At 44.0% G+C, this 21,287-nt stretch overlaps 3 protein-coding genes across 3 annotated transcripts; 1 reads left to right on the plus strand and 2 right to left on the minus strand.

Annotated features, from left to right (window-relative positions):
• Positions 1-462: 462 nt before the first annotated feature.
• Positions 463-6,031, minus strand: LOC101072856 (cell wall protein DAN4-like). The gene is made up of 13 exons (XM_029846632.1): positions 5,852-6,031; positions 5,314-5,519; positions 5,074-5,211; positions 4,718-4,856; positions 3,881-4,643; positions 3,616-3,757; positions 3,260-3,403; positions 2,951-3,009; positions 2,324-2,508; positions 1,843-2,243; positions 1,660-1,759; positions 1,113-1,305; positions 463-1,036 (listed from the first exon to the last, which is right to left on the minus strand). Exons 1-13 carry the CDS (start codon positions 5,972-5,974, stop codon positions 894-896), a joined length of 2,736 nt encoding a protein of 911 aa, XP_029702492.1. The 5' UTR covers positions 5,975-6,031; the 3' UTR covers positions 463-893.
• Positions 6,032-8,257: 2,226 nt separating this feature from the next.
• Positions 8,258-13,229, plus strand: LOC101073303 (uncharacterized). The gene is made up of 14 exons (XM_011609788.2): positions 8,258-8,280; positions 8,423-8,595; positions 8,699-8,889; positions 9,011-9,175; positions 9,596-9,737; positions 10,255-10,585; positions 10,674-10,818; positions 10,918-11,061; positions 11,146-11,204; positions 11,322-11,509; positions 11,703-12,097; positions 12,177-12,273; positions 12,354-12,528; positions 12,658-13,229. The coding sequence occupies exons 2-14, from the start codon at positions 8,467-8,469 to the stop codon at positions 12,795-12,797; spliced, it is 2,301 nt and encodes a 766-aa protein (XP_011608090.2). The 5' UTR covers positions 8,258-8,280; positions 8,423-8,466; the 3' UTR covers positions 12,798-13,229.
• A 505-nt stretch (positions 13,230-13,734) lies between these two features.
• Positions 13,735-20,638, minus strand: LOC101073531 (uncharacterized). The gene is made up of 13 exons (XM_011609789.2): positions 20,421-20,638; positions 19,091-19,293; positions 17,994-18,131; positions 17,682-17,799; positions 16,944-17,130; positions 16,725-16,866; positions 16,464-16,619; positions 16,331-16,386; positions 15,805-15,980; positions 15,318-15,718; positions 15,146-15,239; positions 14,818-15,061; positions 13,735-14,398 (listed from the first exon to the last, which is right to left on the minus strand). The coding sequence occupies exons 1-13, from the start codon at positions 20,553-20,555 to the stop codon at positions 14,157-14,159; spliced, it is 2,292 nt and encodes a 763-aa protein (XP_011608091.2). The 5' UTR covers positions 20,556-20,638; the 3' UTR covers positions 13,735-14,156.
• Positions 20,639-21,287: the final 649 nt, after the last annotated feature.

Raw genomic sequence — 21,287 nt, forward strand, 5'->3', positions numbered from 1 at the left:
CAGCCGGAGGCAGGGACCTTGGCGGTCTGATCCCCGGCTGCATAAACTGGGTGAAGCTCCGTGAATCTTTACACTAGTAAAAATACACATTGTTTAAACAAATTCAGAATCAGGAGCTTTATGGTCATTGTAAAATAAATAAATGTGATGAAATTATGATCGAAACTCACAGATTGGGCTACCAATAAGAATCTGAAATAAGATCAGACCAACGATAATCAGTTGACCTTCAATTAAAACTTCACCGGCAAACTGTGGCGACTGTAGGGACACACTGTAGCGTAGGTGGGGCTGTGCCCAGAACATTCATTAACTTTACACTTTTAAATAAAACTGCAAAATTAATGAATCTATCAAATACTGAAGTATGACTGAATGAGTGCATGTCTGTGTGTGTGTGTGTGTGTGTGTGTGTGTGTGTGTGTGTGTGTGTGCGCGCGTGCCAGGAGGACAAATGAAACATCGAGTCTCTTTATTTTATTTGTTTTCAAAAGCATCTTTAGAAGCACCTAAATCCATGAATCATGTAAGACATTGAAATTGACCCAAGAACCTCACACCTAATAAAACTGTGTCATTATCCAAACCCATTGTGTGTGTGTGTGTGTGTGTGTGTGTGTGTGTGTGTTTCATTTCCGTAAGAAGTCAGACTGGGAACACGGTTGGGAACACAGACATGTGAACCAGGGCTGCTGTAGGTATCGTCAATGTTCCCCGCCTCTGACAACAGATCCCACACACCTGTGAGGTCTAGTGCTAGTTCTGACACTTTCTTTAGAAAACAGAAACAAAAATCTAAAAGAAAAACCCTGTAGAATAAAACCCCAATCATTAAAATGTCAAATTAGCTTATTGCAGAAATAAAGAGCTGTTTAAACCGGGAGACGGCTGCTTCACTGGGCCGTGTCGCTGTCCTGCGTGGGCAGCGGCTGGTATCTGAGGCCGGACATCTTGGTTTTGTACACGACCACTGCGCTGATCATAGCCAGAGCTGCGAGGACACACCCGGCGATGAAGACCAGGTTCAGGTTCAGGACTGAAGGAAAGAGAGGATCGGTCAGTAGCTGAACCCCAGTGGCGGCAGCCATCACGCCAACCTCTGCGCTTCTTACCTGGGAGCTCGCCGCTCTCTGCTGACCCCCGCAAACGGAGGGGACCCTGGGAGATGAAGTGCCTGCCGCTCTGGGACACGGCCTCTCTCTTCCAACGTGGGGGGGACCTGTTCGTGGAGTTGAGGCATCCACGCGAGCACCTGGTGTTGGGGTCTCCAGCTTTACACATCATGACCTGACAGCTGATGTACACCTGAGAGGAGACGCAAACGCCAGTCAGACCTCTGCTCCTCGAACAGTTCCTGCTCTACGAAAGTCACCCAGTCAAACTGCCATTAATGTGCAGACTCGACCCCATACGGAGCCGTTACTGATATGTCCGGACTGTCAACTACGAGAGCACTGATGAATCACACAAATGTGGACGGTCTGGAGGATTTTGCTGCAAAAGCTAAAAGCTAAAAGCAAAAGCAACCAGACAATCCATCAGTTCAAGGTGAGGAGGCCCTTCTATTGCTCATTTTAAGCTTTACTACACTTCAAACCTCTTCCGACACATAAAGTTTAACGAAAGTTCATGTAGCCCTCAAAAGTCCTGAAACGTCACCTGGTCGTGCAGACCGATGAACTTAAAGGCCTCCATGCTGAACCTGAACTCTCTGGGGTGGCTGCGAGGATGAGTGATGACCGTGGGGTCAACGTTGCACCTAAAAGAGGAAGACAAAAAGAGGATGCAGAAGAGAGTTGCTCGGCTGCTCAGTGACCTTAGTGACGCGTGACTGTCGTTTACCCATTTTCGATGATGGGGTAGGTTGGGACGTAGTTTGGAATGTCGTAGGGGGCGGCGCTGCACGACTCCACGAAGAGCTCGGTGTTGTTGACTGTGGTGGTGGCCTCGATCTCCATGTAGATCCGGCTCCCGATGTCATACTCCAGAGGGTATGATCTCGGATCCTCCATGATCTGGAACTGACTGTTGGTGTAGAACTCAAAGCCGTAGGTGAAGGTGCCGAAGCCTTTCTCCAGCACTGTGATGTTTTCTCTGTGGATACTAAAGGCCTGGGTCAGGTTCTGGCGTTTGGGGTACTGGCAGGAGAACTGGACTTCCAGCAGGTGTTTCCTGGTGACCACATCCTTCATATTGTCTACTGTGGTGATTTCATTATAAAAGTACAGGTTGTTTGCGTCCTCCTGAAAAGGAAGCAGATTTATAATCAATGGTCAAAGCAATGCCAACGACTCCCCCCCCCCGCAGGTCAGCGCCGCCTCACCTTGATCTCGGTGCCGCAGGAGTTGAGAGGGACGATGCCGATGACATGCGTGCTGTTGGAGGTGAGTCTGCAGGCCGTGTTTTTGGCGTCGTTGAGCCGCAAATGATTGTTATCGAGGCGAGGAAACGTAGACTTGTCAACAGTGACTATCATCGAGGTTTCGGTGCAGACCACCGTGGTTTGGACTAGAAAAAGGCAACAAAGATTTAGAGTTGGGTAGAGTGGGGGGCAAGGTTGCTGCTGACAGTTATAAATGAATGAACTGAATTTTGAAGTGATCAAAACATGCAGATGTCCCTACAGATTCCACAGGACAAACTGCAAAAACGTGCATGTTGCAGCGTGTCTTTTTAGATTCAGCACATGTTCCCATCAGGAGCATGTTAGCATGGAGCTAACTGTGAGAATACATTTAGGTTTTAACTCATATTTGTTCTAGGACAATTAAAGGTGCTCGGTCCTGACTTGGTCTCATAGAATTGTTGTAATCTGACTACAAAAACAGTAGAAGATTGGCATTATTGAGCTTTTCTCCACTTAGACTGAGCAGATTTAGACCATATGTGACATTCTGATGTTTGAGAGTTGAAATCAGTTACAGTCCCGGATATCTTGAAGGACACTTACCTTTATCTTCCACTACTTTTACCAGAACACACCTCATTTCTGAGTGATATACATTGAACCTGGAGAGCAACAGAAAAGGTGCTTGGATTCAGGGCGATTCGGGCTGCGTCATTGTAAACATTATTGATTTATTTTGCTCAACCAGGTTCCACATTCATCGGCGGAAATTATTCCAAAGTTAACAGAGTTGGAGCAGGTATAGTAAGAGCATATTTGAAAATGGTGAAATACGGAGGCTGAAATATGATTACCTGAAATTACTTTTCCTTCACTGTGAAGGGAATTTTTAAAGACGTTTAAAGAACTCACCCACGAGTGGCCTCAATGGCAAAACAGATTGGGTGAAATTCTCCTGCGTCATTTGATGTCGGTGTCCATTTGATGGCAAATGTGTCTCCTGAGATCCTTGAAGACCTGATGTTCAGGGGACCCGTCATGAGGAGGTCATTTATCCTTTAGGACAATAAAGCAGACACACATCTGTAAGTTACTGTAATAGAAACATTTTTTAACATTGCATGCTTAATTGTGTAGAGTAATGTAAATGTTAAATACAATATTTTGACACACAATCCTGAGTCCAACATCCCACCATCTTTAAAGTATATTCAAGTTTTTTTTTAAAAATGACAAAAACACGTACTTGTCAGATAATTTTCACTTACGTTGAATAACTAGCTTGACCTTTCACTTTGATCTGCATTTCATTGTTGACCTCTGCTTGGATAAATTCTTTGTTTGCTGGGGTTGGATTCACCAACTTTGGGAGGTAATCGCCCTCACGGCAGGAGGGAGCAGGAGGATCCACTAAAAGTGAAGATTTGCATGTTATAAATGACAAATAACTTTTAAAAGTCAAGATTAGATTTAGATCTTGGACGTGTTTAATTTATTTTTCTGTGTGTCATTTTCTAAATCATAACATCTCACCAAGGAAGGAGAACTGTAGGGGCAGTTTACTGAGAGGGGCTGCGTTCATATTCATCATTGGTGTCGTAGGTGGCGATGTGGTTGCTGAAGTCGTGGTTTCTGAAGTCGTAGATGGCGATGTGGTTGCTGAAGTCGTAGGTGACGATGTGGTTGCTGAAGTCGTGGTTTCTGAAGTCGTAGGTGACGATGTGGTTGCTGAAGTCGTAGAGGCCTGTGATGTTGTTGATGACGTCTGCCACCAATACGGGGTTGGTGAGGTTGTGGTTCTCCACCAGGACCACCAATACGGGGTTGGTGAGGTTGTGGGTGCTGGCGTGGTCCTCCACCAGGACCACCAATACGGGGTTTGTGAGGTTGTGGGTGCTGGCGTGGTCCTCCACCAGGACCACCAATACGGGGTTTGTGAGGTTGTGGGTGCTGGCGTGGTCCTCCACCAGGACCACCAATACGGGGTTGGTGAGGTTGTGGGTGCTGGCGTGGTCCTCCACCAGGACCACCAATACGGGGTTTGTGATGTTGTGGGTGCTGGCGTGGTCCTCCACCAGGACCACCAATTCGGGGTTGTTTGCCATGCGGATGCTGCTGTTGTTGCTGGCCACAAATACCGCTTGTCCCTCCTCATCATCAGTGGGCTCTTGGTGATGGTGGATCTGTCACTGTACTGCAGGTTGATAGTGCGCTGTGGGAAGTCCTCCACCACCATCTCGAATGCATAAACTCTTCTATCACTCGTGGAGTAATAGTAGCTTAATGTGCACGAATTCTAGCAATATGAGCAAACAAGAGTTAATTAAGGATCGATTGTTTGTTTTAAAGTGAAAACGTGCTTTTACCAACCTCATTTAACGTAAAGCCACTTGGTCTGTTACACCTGGAACACTCTCGAGAGTTATGAGTTCCATATCTACACCGAACTTGATCTCCGTCAGGGTCAAAGGCCATCAGATCATAACGTCGTGGACAATTTTGAGGCACCCTTTAAAAAGGCAATGACACTTATCAATGGAAAATGGATGAACAAACGACACAAAACAATTTCCTGCCAGATGAACATGATATTTTCTATCTGTAGCACATGAATTAGGTCAGTCATAATCAACTGGTTTCAGGATTTTTAATTAAGGCTCGGGTCATTTTCTAAGCAGACAGGTTTGACCAACTGCACCAGTTTGACAACATCTGCACAGATATACCGTATGAATGGCAGAATGGCGATGTCTGGAGACATGTTGGGGTTTTTTGTGTCAGATCTGACTCCCAAATCTATAGCAGTCATCAGAATCCAGGAGTAAACAGAGTTGCGGGTCTGTATCCAGCAACAACTTCCTGCACTGTTAAAGAGAACATTGAATGTTGTAGATCAACCATAAAAACTTCTAAACCCTCAGAGAAACATCATAACATGATCACAAGTTACAAAACCAAAGGGCTACCTCATGGCAAAAGGTTTATCACTCTGAAGTGCTCTTGTGGAGACAGTTTCTGTCTCGCACCATTGCCTCGTGTATCTTGGTGAGTTGGTGCTGTTATCAATCTTTCCTGTCTGTGTTGTTGTTTCACGGCCACAGTTGCTGGAATAGCATGACCAGTGGTGGGAGTTTTGACAGCCATCAAAGGTGTCCTTGGTTCGGAATTCTACCTGTTGGGAAACACACTCATCACATCAACTCTATGACGTCCTGGCTCAGCGTAGATACCTAAAGCTAACCTGTGAAAGTGCAAAAACAAAATGTTTGCACTTGCGATTGCAGAAATAGAAATACCATATTTTTTATATTTTGTAAATAAATATTTGTATGTTCGCAGGCTTCTCTGGCTTTTGTAAAAACATTTTTTCTATAATCAGAATTATGCAACCATAACAGGACGACAAAGACAAAATTGCAAAGATCGTAAAACAGCGTGAAATTCCACGTCAGAGACTGCATCTGAACCATATCTCTAAAGTTTCTCACTCTGAATCATACTCACTCTGTAGGTTCCGTCAGGGTTTTTGCCTTTATAGGTGTAGGTGGCAGTCCCACCAAAGTTATGGGACGCAGATGCCAGCGAGACCAGCAGCAGGTGAAGCAGGAGCACAGGTACAGAAGCCATGATGCTCCAAACCACGGTCACCTCTGTCCTGTGAATCCACAAACCTGCAGCTTCTTTATATACCTGCACCTGTGAGGGGAGGTAACACCTCCCTGGGTGGCATGCACACAGAGCCTCCTAACAATGAGCTGCTCTAAAACTGTTTCCATCAAACCTCACCTTTCATTGTGGGAATAAAACACATGATTGTCACTCAACGCCTACAGCTTTTAACTTGGCATCAGTGTTAATTCTGATAAGGTCATAAAACATTACATATTTTAATGTTTTTAGTTCAAACTTTTTTTGCAGCATTCCATAAATGTTGCCAATGTTCCAAACTGTGAGACATTAAATACATTTAATTTGTGAATTTCTAGTTTTACTGCCTTCACAGATAATCCTGCAAATCCCTAAGAAAGTTTAGAACAATCAGCAACAGAAATAAAAAGCAGGTTTGGAAACAGAATGGCAGAGAGTAGAACCACTTCATCTTCAGAGCAACAGAGCAGCTGCAGTACTGGTTCTGGTAAAACGAAACAAAGACAGAGTTTCCATCATGTCAATGCCAGAGAGGCCGATGCTGGAAGAAGGTCCTTAAAATATTATCCTGAAAACACTGAAGGTTTAAAAGTCAAATTGTGATGAACACCCACAGTGTTCAATTTCAGCCCGGTCGTTGTACAGCTGAGCACTGCATTTTTTTAACTTCATCAAACTTTTATTTATTGATTATAAACAGGATCAACAATTTGATCAAAAATCTTACATCTACATCAGGAAGCAAATTCCTAAAAGTAAATCTCAGAAGCACACAAATATATTTTTGTGTCTTTCACTTTATCTGCAGCCACTTTCTGTGACATCGAGTTGTTTTTTTGTTTGTGTTCTACAATCACCCGGTTTTAGACACTGTTGAGTGTCTTGCTGACAGCCGGTCCAAACAGCAGAGAAAAAAGCAAAGCTGACTGTATCTGTGTGAGTTTTGACAGCTGAGGAAGAACCAGTGAAACAGTGGTGAGATTAAATCAACGTTGGCTGTGCAGAGCCAGTCTGACAGGTGTCGGGAACACCATGCTTTTGCTTTCACTTTAATCAGACAATGGAAGAAATAACTTACAAGAGCTGTCATGAATTCCAGAGGTAATTACCGGTATACCTTCCATTGAACTGACAAAGTTAATCACTAATAAGAAAACAAAACAGAGGAACAGGTCTTCATTGCTTCATTTACCTTGTGGCTAATTAACAGGGTCATTATACAGTTACAGAGATGGAAATGTTTCTATGATGGAAGGAATCTGCTAATTTGCTCTGCAGAAACCATATCCCAAAGGTGGATGACTGTCTGACTTGCCTGTGCAGCAGTAATAAAGAGAAGGAGGGTGCGTTTCAACCTCTATGTTTGCTTTAATTAAAAGAGCATTTAACAGCACAACACCCTACCATTAGTCACAGGAGGCTGTATGCAAAAAAATTAAGAAGTCAAAGTACATCCGTCAAATACCACCCATGGGTGCAGTGTTAGATATGTCTGATTTTATCCATAGTAATACCTAATAACCTGCATGAGCATCAAGCATCTAAGCTCAGCTGACAGTTAAGAATGCTTAGAAGCCGCCAACACTGTTACACTTACGGGAAGAGGAATTTAGGAGTTTTCGCGTAAACTTCCTGGTGCCATTGTGGTCAAATTAGTTTCTTTATACGTCCTAATGTTCTCGTTTGACTGCATGTTTTAGATGGGCAGTGCAAACACCTTCCTTTATGCAACCTCCTCTTCTGGCTATTTATTGCAGTCTAAATGATTCCCTGACATGCAACGCAGCAACCAATAATGCGATCTAATTACAGTAGATCCTATTGTTACTACTGGCGTTTGTCCTGGGCCGAAATCTGGGACCAAAATGTTCAGCCAGTCTCAGTATTATTCTTTCATCTAATGATCTTATATTATTTTCTTTAACGCTTACTACTTTCAGTCAAGTAACATCCTGAGGTCTTCAGCAGACTTCAAGCTTCTGCCTGTTGTCCTCATGAGTTTGGAAATGTTGAGGCCACTTTGCATTTTGAAACACGCTTTTAATTTCACATAAATAGGTCATAATCAATGAAAACCTGCTTTTTACAAATATACAAAGGACTGAGTGTGTTTGCTGATTCAGCAGTGAGATATTCAAAGATATTTTAACAAAAGAATGATCTTGACATGATTTTGGACAACCTCAGTTATGTCCAGACGGTGGTCCAGAAAGCCCCTGCACTATTCTCAATGCGCCAGGGCAAAACTTTCCATCCAACACTGCTGACTGAAACTGCGCGTTCAAGTATGTCGCCAGGTCGCCCTGGGCGTCACAGGTGCCGTCTGTAAATCGAAAACAAAATAAACTTGATTGATGTTTTTGAAAGGTTCACATATGTGGGGCTGTGCCAACAAAAGGTTTATTTATCTCCTTCATTTCCTTGTAGGACGATATTTAAGACCGCTGCAGGCGGGGACGACGACCGCCGCCATGTCGCTGCTACATCTGCTGTTTGTGGTCTCTGCTGCATCGGCCTGGTCCAGCAGATACCAGTCGTACTACAGGTTCACTGGGGGATCGCTGACCTTCATCCCAAAATATTCAGATGGAAAATATGAGGTAGGCCGATCTTCGAATGTTTCTGCAGCAGAATGACTTTCAACTTAACGTGAACGTCATGGTTTAAACAGCTTATTAAACATTTATGCACCATGACATGCAGGTGGAATTCCGTGACAAGCAAAGCACAACTTACTGTAATAAGAATGCTTACACATGTTCACTGGGTAATTGTGGAGCCCAGAAAGTGTACAGAGTCGCACACATTGCCAGTAATTCCTACAGACTCAACTGGTGCCAACAAGAAACACTGACTAAAAGAGCACTCGGAACCAACCTGCCTTTTGAGATTAGGTGAGCAGTTCCAGCATCAATAAAAGTGTAATGGTGTTTTAAAGTACACACTTCGCAGCAGACAGCAATGACCAATTTTGTACCTTTCCCCTCCTCATTAATCAATTATTTCTTCAAACAGATACCCTATTTACATAAGTTCCCGCTACGGTCAGGGGTACTGGATATCAAACATCAGGAGCACAATGGCTTACTGGAGAATGATGGCACATGTGGACCTGGGAATCCGTTCTGATACTGGCGAATCGAACAGGTCTCCTGTCATTACCATGATGCCAGTGCTCAGGTAATTAGCATTTAATGCTTTCTTATGGATCACATTAAAACATAGGGGACTTTCACACAGGCAGGGTTTAGGTTGACACTTCTAAGCTTTATATTGTGACACCATGACGCAGTCATTGTGTTAATACAGCACTTTGAAAAATGGCTGCTCCTGTGCGAAGAAAACAGGAAACATTTTTCAAATTTTTACAAAGAAACATGATGTTATTCACACACACCGCACGTTTTACATGGAAAGTGTGTGTGCAAAGTGTAGCATAGTAACGTGTCGCCATCGGGGACCCTTATCTCTCTGGAATCAAGTAAAACCGAAGTAGCATGTCTTTCTGTCAGTCGTCATGGAAGCACAATGCTCGTTGGGACCAGAGTGAAAACAAACCCGCGTGAATGCAGACAATATATGTTGATTCCCATGTTACAGGGTAACCAGGAACTGCCAACGGACATTCAACTTGCTCACGTTTGACCCTGATGGCGACCATGTCAGATGCAGAGTAGCGACCAACAAAGCTCGGTACGAGTGTGGGTTGTGTGGTCTGCTCGGCGGCTTCACGTTAAATCAGGTAAAAATAAAACCTTCAGCGTCACCGATGTTACACGTTCGTCCTGGACAAAAGCCCAGATTTCACCTAAAGGTTTTATCAGCGATGCGACGTCACTATTGTTGAATCAATAAACATAACAGAGCCATCTGCCCCTCCCCCACCCCCCCTTCAGCAGCTTGAAACACAGCTGGTGCAGAACACCCCTTCTGCCCTGTGATTGGTTGGAACACTTTGATGTGGTTCTGGAAGTGGGTTGGATCACAGTGTTTCTCGGAGCCTCTATGGACAGTGGGTGGCCAACATTGGTTGGAGTTTTTTGTTATGCCCCCCCTCCTGTCAATTAACAATTTTCTTTTTTGCTCAGAATCGCTGATACAACCTTTGATACTCAACTTGGACTGATGAATTGTAGGCATGGAAATTGGTGACAACACCAAGAGCGTAATCTAGGTTTAATAAACCAACCTGCAGAACATGTAGAACAGAAATGAAGACAAAGATTCACATTGTATCATAAGATTTTGTCTGTCTCCAGACTTCCTGCTCCCTTACGCACACATTCCGATCTTATGGATTCCATCCCTTCGAGCTCATGGTGGAGGACTTTCCCAAAAGTCGAATCAGTCTGTCCTACTCAGATGGTTCCTACACGTACAAGCACCCTCATTCAGTGGGAAGACAGAAACGGCAAATCGTGTTAAAGAGCAACAACAGCAGCACTCTTCTGAACGTCACATATACCATCAGAAACACCACCAATCTTCCTAACGCCACCACTGCCTACAACACTACTACAGCGGCCCCCAGGATTTATCGCACGACGATCCCACCTCTCAGCAGGCTTCCATTGCAGTTTTCTATACATGGTTTACTTTTACTCTTTTTTAATGGCTGTTTGGAAATTGCCCAGTTAAGTTCCTCAGCTCAAAGCCTTCTCCATCGTCTCATTTTCAGTGGACTCACATAGCGCACCGTCGTGCCTCGAGGGCGATTACTTTCCCATTTTCCTGGAACCAACTCCGAGGCATGGAGTGAATCTTCCTGCCTTCGTCAACCAAACCTTAAAAATCACCGTCAGAGCCAGAGCACAAAACACAAGGTAATAAAACCAGATCAGATCTAATGGGGACCCATTTCCCGGACTCAAAACCGATTCAAACTAATTGCGTTGATTAATATTCTGAAATCTTTCTTGCAGGATCGTTAACCTGATTTTCACAGGACCAACAGGGATTTTAAAGCAAAAGATCTCTGTAGAGGAATACGTCATCAAATGGACTCCAACTCAGAATGAAATAAATGGCCATTTTCCTATTTGCTTTGTTTACGAAGCATTAGATGGGTGAGATTTTAATAAACCATTTGATTGGATAATATGTAATTCCCTGAAACTCTAAGGAAAAATCTATTTTCATGTACATGTCAGACGGTCCCAGGTCTATCAGTCCGACCTACGATGCGTGGTCGCTGACGTTGTACGGCATGGTTAGTTGAACACTGAAGTTCCTCATTGATACAATAGGAACCCTTCACATGTTGAATTATTCATGAGCCTTGATTTCCGTTCATCACAAAAAACAACACGTCTCGCACTAACTGCAGAAGCTGTTGTCACCTGTAATGAGACAACAATTAAGGTGGAGGTGGAGAAGACCTCAATTATCAGGCAGCACGAGAACAACCTGCATCTGAACAACGTTGGGGATTCATCTTGTAACCTGACCAGACTTTCCAACGCAACCCACCTGGTAGCTGTCATGGCCCTGAACGCCTGCGGAACTATGGTGGAGGTGCGGCTCATCGTCAGTTAGCGTGCAAAAGCATTAGCTTCTGTTAGCAACTATTGTTGGAACACATCTAAATACACAATATTAATATATCCAGACAGCATCCCAGACTAATCAGTAGGTGTTGGTTTGGCTAAGCTAACACTGAACTCCAGTCTGTCTGCTTTTGTAATCCTTTAAATTCTCCTGTTTTTAGGAGGACGAGGACCACGTGATCTTCATGAATGACATCACATCTGCCGATCCAAGTCTGATCATTTCCAGGCACCACGATGTCGACATCGCCTTCTCTTGTGCTTTTCCTAAGCAGACTAACCTGACGCTGGGATTCAGGCACAAAAACCCTTACGCCTTTTCTGAGCGGGGCTTCGGTGCCTTCACCTTCCAGTTTGAGTTCTACGAGAGCCATCGCTTCAGGCAATCAATGAATTCCAGCAGGTACCCCGTGGATGTGTACCTCAAACAGATGATGTTCATGCAAATCGAGTCGACCTCCTCTATTCCCAACACCGAGCTGTTCGTGGAGTCCTGCAAGGCCACGCCCTATGACAACCCTAATTCTCGCATAGCCTACACCATTATCGAGAACGGGTAAGACAGTCACAGCAGCAATACCTTCACAAGTCAAGTTCTGCTTCGAAACTGTTCCCCACTCGTGCTACCACCTCAGGTGTGTGAAAGACAACACGGTCCAAATCTACCAGAGCTCCAGGTCTCAGTTCAGATTTGGAATGGAGGCGTTTGAGTTTATCGGTGCTTATCAGGAGGTACATTGTCCTTTTTACTGCATTAACGGTAAAACTGACCTCAACCTTGACCTTTGAAGGTGACCTGTGTGGGTCTGCAGGTCTACATCACGTGCTCAGTCATCCTGTGTATGGCCAACACTACTGGAACCAGGTGTTCTCAGGGATGCATCAGCAAAGGGAACAGCCGTGGACGAAGAGAGGCTGTGGATCAGACTTCAAGACACTCCATTTCCCAGGGTCCTTTAAACTTGGTTGTACCTTCTGACAACAAAGGTTATGTAGCAGATCCTCGTTTTTCATTGACAGAGATCAGAAAAGTGTTGATGTTGGTTGATTGGTTCTGCAGAGCTGATACTCAGTGTGAGGCTCCAGGGTGACAGATGGTTATGAATATATCTGCAGGTTCTGGTCTGAGCCCGACTCTGGGTCTGAACATCATCTTCATTGTTGGCTGCGTTCTGCTGTGTGCCGTGGTGATATATCGTTCCAGGAGATCCAAAACTGCAAAATACAAATTGCTGTCAACCTCTGAGGTCAACTGAAAATGGAGAGGTTTTCACATCCCAAACTCTGAGCTATAGAGGTTAGAGCTCCAACATGTTTATGGTGTGGGTGGAGGTTTAGTTTCCTTCTTGTTTGATTTAAAAAGTGTTGTCTCTTGTCGTCCTTGACCTTAACGTGCAGCACCACTCAATATTGACTCTCTACACCTTTTTACTTCTTTAAAGGGGGCGGGGCTAAAGGAAATAACATTATATAACAAATGTGAGCATGAAAGCAACAGAAAAACATAAAAAGATGGTAAAAAATAAACAAGTTTTATCAGATTCTCAAAGGTTTGATGTCATTTTGCACACAGGTGCAAAGAATCAGGGAATGAGCAAACCAAACTAAGAGAACAATGAACAGTTATGTAATCACAATCTCTGGATGCATTGTCGCTACATTTGAATAAAGAAATAAGAACACCTGAATGAATGTGTGACTTCTTTTCTTGAGTGCTTTATCCCAGGGAGGATACTAGAGCCTATATCAGCTACATACGGATGAAGGCAGGTCACATCCCCAGTCGAGTCGCCAGCTCATTGCATGTGAGCATTTGGGTTAAGGGTACCTTGGCTGTGCTCTGAAGGTGAACTGGCACCTCCCCCTAGTACTAGAACACCTTCCATTCTTTAATATCACATTCTTTACATGAATCATATGCCTTTATTTCATATGATCAATGTAATCATGAAACCAAATCATATAGATCAAAAATAACATTATTACTATTATTGTTAGTATTAGTAGTAGTAGTAGTAGTAGTAGTAGTATTAGTAGTAGTATTAGTATTATTATTTCGCATGGCTTATTTCATGATAGCTTGTCCCTTATAATACCTACCTCAACAAAAAAATAATTTTAAATTAAAAATGTCTTTATTCGACACCTTGTGTTATCAACATTGCTGCAACAATAAAAGGGTGCAACAAACAGTTGCAATGAATAAAAACACTTTTAATTGATACAATATGACAGCCTCATAGAAGTTCAGCACACAAGATGTCGCTTGGTTTTTAAAACTCATTTAATATTGATAGACCACGAGTGCAACAGCAACGCAGAGCTTAAACAGAATAGGATTGAAAAATAGAACTAAATCTCTCATTACAGTTAAGAGAAAACACTGAGATGCAGGATAAAAGCATTAAATCAATAATCAATAACATGCAATGACTGATTGATTTACACATTTTAGTAACTCAGGAATTTTGGTCTTGGAATATCCATAATCTTTGCCTTAATGAGATTCTATATGGTAATATGACGTAAATGACAGTTTAAATGGGAATAAATCCACCAGAGTTTGTGTTTGTAAAAAAGTGTCTAATTGTGGCAGTTTTTATTCTGTATAAAGATCATGTGAACAGTGATGAGCGAACATCTGATTTGACTGAAGCTGGAGCTAGAAGCAACCTCTGATCTTCTGCCTTTTTCTTCATGGTGAAGTAAACAACCACGGCGACCATCAACAGCAGGGACGCGAGGAACAGCGATGCAAAGACAGCGGTGCTGATCTTTGAGCTGAGAGCCTGTCGGATGTTCCAGCTGCCTTCAGGAACACGCTGGACTGAGCCCGACTCTGGTGCTGAAGGAACCTCTGAAGAGGAAAACAGAATGTTGCTGTATATTTCCTGCTGACAAACAGACAGACAGGCAGGCAGGCAGGCAGGCAGGCAGACAGACAGACAGACAGACAGACAGACAGACAGACAGACAGACAGACAGACAGGCAGACAGGCAGGCAGGCAGGCAGGCAGGCAGGCAGGCAGGCAGGCAGGCAGACAGGCAGGCAGGCAGGCAGGCAGGCAGGCAGGCAGGCAGGCAGGCAGGCAGGCAGACAGACAGACAGACAGACAGTCAGGCAGGCAGGCAGGCAGGCAGGCAGGCAGGCAGACAGGCAGGCAGACAGACAGACAGACAGTCAGGCAGGCAGGCAGACAGACAGACAGACAGACAGTCAGGCAGACAGACAGGCAGGCAGGCAGGCAGACAGACAGACAGACAGACATGATGAACCTTCAAAGACAGGCGTGTTGTTTTGTCTCCCTGGCGTATACGCATTGCCGCTGCTGTCATCCACGCTCGCCACAGAAAACTCCTCCTCCACAAACTGCAGAGGACCCTGGACGATGGAGTGTCTCTCGGTCTCCAGGCTCAACCCTCGCCGGCGACGTCGGGTCGGACTCTTCATGCAGCCCTGAGCACATCTGGAAAAGATGCTGTCGGAGTCACACAGGATGATGTAGCAGGTGATGTAGACCTGTGCGGGGGGTGGGGTTGAGGGGGGTTAGAAAGACCTGAGTCAAAGTTAATGATCAGCTTGAGACCTTGTGAGTTTTGTTACCTGGTCGTAATCTGTAAATTTGAAGGACTGCAATTCAAAGTTGAATGTCGTTTGTTTGGAAGGGTAGATTTTAACCGTCTCGTCCATTATACACCTGAAACAACAATCAAGTTTAAAAATAATTAAGGACCTAAATTGCAAGATAAAAAATGGGGAGCTGAGCAGGACTCACCCGTCTTTGATCAGGTCGTAGTAGATGGGATTGTCGGAGTTGTCATCAGGAGTACCTTTACATGATTCCACAAATAGTTTCACATTTGGGAGATCGGATTTTGCTTGAATCCCCATATAAATAGTCTGTAACAGCTTGACTGACACTGGATAAGCTCTAGCCTGCATCTTCTCTGTAAAGCTGCTGTCAGGATAAATGTCAAAGCTGTAGCCAAATGTGCCAAAGTTGGTCTCGGTGAAGATGAAGTCAGAGTCGTGCATGTTGAAGCCACTGGAAATGCTCAGGAGTTTGGGAAACCTGCAAGAGAAGTCAATGTTGACCGTCCTGCGCCGCACTATAGTCTCGTTGGGCAGCTGAAAGGACGTGATGCTGTTGGCGAAAACGATGTAGTCACCATCTTCCTGTTTGGAGCAAAACACAAAAAAGACCCAGTTGTCTCCATCGCTGCCACTGTCACGATCACTGGCAAACAGATGAGAATGCAAACCTCGACTCTGGTTCCGCAGGTGGTGAAGGACATGGCACCAATGATGTGGGTGAGGTTGGAGGTCAGGGAGCATGTTGGGTCTTTGAGCCTCAGGTAGTTCATGTCCAGGTCTGGCATAGACGCCTTCTCCAGCGTCACCGTGATCCTGTCTGGTAAGCACTGAACGGTGGCCACCCCTGTCATTCAAACTTATTTACATCTTTGGAGCTTTGGATTCCACCACATTTGTCCCCGAACAGACTTTTAAGCTTTCACAAAAACATCAAATCTCCTCCAACTGAAATCATTTGTCAGTGATCCAAATATCACCAAATCACACATAAATCAACATTTTTGGTCATGTTTGCATTGATCGGGTAACCATTTACAGGCATGAGTGCAAACTCTGGTAACTTAATTTGTTAGCCGTTGAGGAGTTGGTCCTTTAGGTCAGTGATCACACCTGTCTGACCACACATTTCCACTCTGATGCATGAGAATATTACACTCGTTTCTCAGGCACACGGGGTAAAGATGGTTGACTGACCTTGACGGTGCGTGGACCGGGTCACCATGACAACGACACACCTCATTTCGGACTGGCTGAATGACAAAAGTCAGATTTCAGAGGGACGTCTGAAGCATGAGAAACCTCACCAGAGCCGTACGCAGGTTCTCACGTCTGGTTTGTCTCTGCCGTGAAGCATACGGGGGCCGATCTGTGGGCGTCCCGCTCCTGCGGGATCCAGTTGAGGGTCAATTGGGCTTTTCCATTTTGCCCCTCTGTGAAGGTTTTGTTCATATTCGCTGGGCCGCTCACCTGGAAGCTACTAATCCTTCAGGACAGAGCAGAGGACAAACAACCGTTGACCAACAAAGGTGTGACGGCCATGATCTTCATTTTTGTGCATCCAGCAGCTGTGAACTTCAGCCACACGTACCTGGCATGGTAAGCCTGAGCTGCAGCGGTGAGCTGGAAGTTCTGACCCACGGTAGCATAAAGAACGCTGCTTTGAGAAGGAGTCGGAAACAGGAACACAGGCATTGACCGACCAGCCTCACAGTTTAGAAGTGGAGGAAGGACTGACACACAAAAGCACAATAAGCAGAGATGGCAAAATTATATTTGAGTCTAATTTACTCTCGTTTAGATTTCTCACCCTCCACTGAGAACTGCAGCTTCACTCGGCAGAGTGGCCCTGAGCTCATATTGAGCGCAGTCCGCTGTTCTGTCGTTCCATCAGCGTGAGATAACGTGATGTTTTTGGTGGGGAAATCCTCCAGCATTAGCTCAAACACATGGACGCCGGTCTCGACCTGTCCTGTCCTCGTTAGTGTGCATCCAGCCTTTAAGACAAGCACAACAAATGTTCTCAAAGAAGAATTTTGAAGGTATCTCTGAAAATGTAAAACAGCTACATGTCAGGAGAAAGATGGTCTAGTTAGCCTTGTTAGCAGCAAAGCTAACAGCCAGCTGCTTCAGTTTAGCTGAATCCAAACGTTGAGCATCTTAAACTCCCAGACGACACAACTGGAAACCAGTCCAATATTTTCCTACTGTTCATGATTTAGGAAGGTTTTATAGGTCGTTTTAAGTAATCTTTTATCTGAATTCAAAATACAATAAATGTTTTAACCTATTTGAAAATGTTACCTAACAAACTTGGCTTTGCATTAGTGTGCTTTTTAAAAAACAAACATCACCCACCATAGCTTCTTCCTGAAAGGAATTTAGCACAGATATTCCATTTTTACAGTCCTCTAGATGTGCAAGTATGAATTTTTAAAAACTGTCCTTGAATTAAAAAAATAAAAATAAAAAAACTCAACACAATCTTCGAGTCAAGGTGAGAAACTCGATTTTCACACTCAAAAAGTGAAGTTGGTGTTAAGCTAACCTCATCCAGAGAGACGTTGACGGGGACGGTGGCATTTGGGGCAAAGCTACATTTCACGTGATCTCCATCTGGGTCGTGAGCTAGAAGAGGAATTCTTGAGAAACAGTCCTGAGGAACCCTAAAGGAAAAGACCATTGGACACTGAGCGACAGTTTTTTGAATTTCAACGTCCAATCGACACCCCTGGTGGACGAATGCAGTAGCGAATAAACCCCTCCCCGTTAAATTGTTTTTACATTGTTTTCTCACCGTCGGTGTTTAATATCAGTCGTAATGAAAGGGAATGACAGTGTGATGCTTTAACTCTCCTACCGTAAAGCAGCCACTGTTGCTGTCACGGGACAGTGGTTGTACCCTAACTTGTCTGATCGAGTTCCCAGGTTCAGCTCCGCTTCTGACGTCCACGTTGTTTTTCCTTCCCTATTCGGTAACCAGCAGCAGCCGGAGCTTCTGAAACCACAGAGATGTTCCACCGGTGAAACTTGACAAAATTGGAATTCTATTTCTAATTCTATTTCCTGCAATTCCTCATTCATATCTTTTTTGACGGACTTTCCCAGAAGTGAAATACTGGATTTCTGATCTGGCAAAACCCCCAAAATACTACCGAACAGCAACTCCTATTGTTCTAATCTGACTGAGCCAGTGCGTTGCAGTTCTCTTATCTTATTCTTTATCACACAGCAGAAGTTCAATAAACCTGGTTATTCTCATTTATTTTGCCCTTTTACAGCTGCGCAGGGGTCACAACATGGCGTGAAGCAGCAGAAAGTCGCCAAAGTTAAATTAAGAAAGTTAAAATGGAAAAAAGACAAACTAATGTTTTGAAAATAACAGATTTGAGCCTCTATGTAGATACATTTTCTCATCACCACCTTTTTCGAAAGTACATCATAATCTCAACAATCTGATTCATTCCAGGAATGCAGTTTTCATGAATGTTTGAATACACAGGTGATTCACACTGATCAGTGCCAGGTGAGGGTTGTGTGAAGTTCTCGCACGGCAGCACTGCCCATCGGAGGAATGCTGTCCTGAGACACGACTTGCCAGTTGTGTCTGAGGACAGCAACCTGCCAAAACTCAGTAATTTACCTGATCTTTGTACGTACTTCATGTCAATTAAAACTCTTCAGACATCATGCTGTTTATTTTCCGACTGAAGACCGTAAAATTGGAACCCGATAAATGTTCAAGCCCCAAACCATTTCCTCACTTATATGATAATATGAAACATTAATGAGAGAAAGACTCTGAGCTGATCTTCTGTTGTTGATCCCATCCTGTGGATGCTAATTTGAGGAATTCCTTTGGTGAAAAGTGGTAATAATTGGCACAAACACCAGGAGAATGTAATTTTTTTTTTTTTAATGGAAAGAAAGAATAAAGAATATGTGGGCGGGTCTTACCTCAGCCTAAACAAGGACTTTGTTGTCTGAATGGTTGCCATGGTGAAGCTCTCTGACTGACACCACTTTCCCTGACCTGTATCGTCCTGGTCTGTGTGTGCGACGCCGGACCCATTGAGGCTGGTACAAACTCCATCGTCACACCTGAATTCTGTCTGATTCTGACAGACGTTCCTGCCGTTCTGCCTGTGATGGAAGCTTAACTGGGAGGGAAGTAAACCACAGTTACACAGGGAGAAACCAGCAGCGAACTATCTTTTTATTCATGACAAGACCAACATACATCTACCCTCGCTGTCCCAGTATAACTAGTTCATTTATCCTCTCCGTCCCAATGTATCCATTCCATTTACCCACTCTGTCCCAGTATGACCAGTCCATTTATCCTCTTTGTCCCAGTATAACTAGTTCATTTACTCTCTCCTTCCCAATTTATCCATTGCATTTACCCACTCTGTCCCAGTATGACCTCCTTCCCAATTTATCCATTGCATTTACCCACTCTGTCCCAGTATGACCAGTTCATTTACCCACTCTGTCCCAGTTTGACCAGTTCATTTACCCACTCTGTCCCAGTTTGACCAGTTCATTTACCCACTCTGTCCCAGTTTGACCAGTGTCTCTGTCCCATCTCTCCCAATAACCCCAATGCCTCTGTAGCACCTGCACCAGTATAACCATGAGGTTATGTGACAGCAGCATTTGTTTGTCTGTGTCTGTTTGTTATCATTAATGATTAATTAAATTAATTAATATATCTTTAGTCATGTGTTCACTCATAACTGGCATCATTTCGGGATACCTGTGTGTGCTAATGTGTGTGTGTGTGTGTGTGTGTGTGTGTTTGTGTGTGTGTGTGTGTGTGTGTGTGTCACACCCATGGGACTGTCTGGTTCATCCCTGATTATTACCAATTGTAAACCCATGTTTGATCAGTCCTCTACCAGTTTGTCCAGCATTTGCCTTGCACCACAGATCCAAGCGTACCAGCAGTTAAAGCTCCATTCTATTGCCAGATTTGTGGAAGCAGACGTAAGTAGAGCTGAGTTAGTTTAGTTAAGATCAGTTAAGTTCCTGTTTAAGATTTTCCTTCTCATTTATACCTGCAGAGACATAAGCCCGGGGTCCTGCATGGTGAGTGCTAACCATAAAAACCTGTGTTGGCAATATACCGCTAACTGCTGTGCTGTGCAGGAGCCAATGCAAGTGAGAAAATGATGTTTTGACACTTGTTCAAGGAAAAAGAATGACATTAAAGTTAAACTAATTGTTTGTTTATTGGTTTGATTATTTTGAGTAGATTATGAAACAGAAAAATAGCTCTTCCTACCATAAATGTTCCATCTTTATTCCTTTTTTGAGCCATGAAATTGACGCTGTTTCCATAAAAGTTGGCATCTGAGGTCACGCAAAGAGTGCCCAGCTGCAGGAGCAACAGCAGCAGAGCTGCTCCTGCCTCCATCATGTTTCCGAGAATCTGTACAAACAAAAGTTTTCTGGCTCCCAGCTTAACAACAGGTCTGAGAATAAGGAAGGGAGCTCAGCCACAGTTCACCCAACAGGAAGAACCTGATTTGCATCAATTTATGTTCATTTTGGATAGCAGCTGCATTTCTTTGAGGTGTGTCATCAGTCACTGAGGAAATCCACTGCAAGGACATTTTTAGAATTGATGTAATAATTGATTAATTGATAAATGCATTTTCTTCACTGCTGATATGTTGCATGGATAGTATATTTGTACCCTGAGCTCCAATTTAGGATTGGAAACTCAAATGCTAATGCTAATGCATGAAAATCTACTGCTAATATCAAACATGACACAATAGCTCGCATTAAAACATAGCAGATTGTCCTAAACAAATAGTAGAACTTGTGTCTGTGACCTTATTTATTTCAGTCATGACCAAGCCCTCACAACCACATGTGAGGGTAGGAAACAAGAGTGACTTCTGGCTCAGCTCCCTCTCACAACAAAGGTGCGGCTGCAAAATCACACCTGCTGCTCTGGTTCTCCAGTCTCTAGGTTGCTCTAGGTGCTTCATTCCCTCACTCATACACAAGAGATACCTAAACTCCTTCACTTGAAGCAAGGACTCATGACCCGCCTGGAGTAGGCAGTTCATCGGATTCCTACTGATGACCATTGCTTTAGATTTAGAGGTGCCAGTCCTAATTCCTGCTGCCTCACACTCAG

Source organism: Takifugu rubripes, chromosome 13, assembly GCF_901000725.2.
Source record: "Takifugu rubripes chromosome 13, fTakRub1.2, whole genome shotgun sequence".
NCBI classification, from domain to species: domain Eukaryota; kingdom Metazoa; phylum Chordata; class Actinopteri; order Tetraodontiformes; family Tetraodontidae; genus Takifugu; species Takifugu rubripes.

Excerpts from the sequence above, each read along its gene's own strand:
- LOC101072856 (XM_029846632.1), bottom strand. The coding sequence starts at position 5,974 with ATGGCTTCTGTACCTGTGCTCCTGCTTCACCTGCTGCTGGTCTCGCTG. Across the intron at positions 3,404-3,615 it reads GGTCAAGCTAGTTATTCAAC|GATAAATGACCTCCTCATGA; the intron begins GTAAGTGAAAAT and ends ATTGTCCTAAAG. Across the intron at positions 1,760-1,842 it reads TACCCCATCATCGAAAATGG|GTGCAACGTTGACCCCACGG; the intron begins GTAAACGACAGT and ends TTCCTCTTTTAG.
- LOC101073303 (XM_011609788.2), top strand. The coding sequence starts at position 8,467 with ATGTCGCTGCTACATCTGCTGTTTGTGGTCTCTGCTGCATCGGCCTGG. Across the intron at positions 9,738-10,254 it reads GCGGCTTCACGTTAAATCAG|ACTTCCTGCTCCCTTACGCA; the intron begins GTAAAAATAAAA and ends GTCTGTCTCCAG. Across the intron at positions 11,062-11,145 it reads GTTTACGAAGCATTAGATGG|ACGGTCCCAGGTCTATCAGT; the intron begins GTGAGATTTTAA and ends TGTACATGTCAG.
- LOC101073531 (XM_011609789.2), bottom strand. The coding sequence starts at position 20,555 with ATGATGGAGGCAGGAGCAGCTCTGCTGCTGTTGCTCCTGCAGCTGGGC. Across the intron at positions 17,131-17,681 it reads TCAACGTCTCTCTGGATGAG|GCTGGATGCACACTAACGAG; the intron begins GTTAGCTTAACA and ends CTTGTCTTAAAG. Across the intron at positions 16,387-16,463 it reads ACGGCAGAGACAAACCAGAC|CCAGTCCGAAATGAGGTGTG; the intron begins GTGAGAACCTGC and ends TTTGTCATTCAG.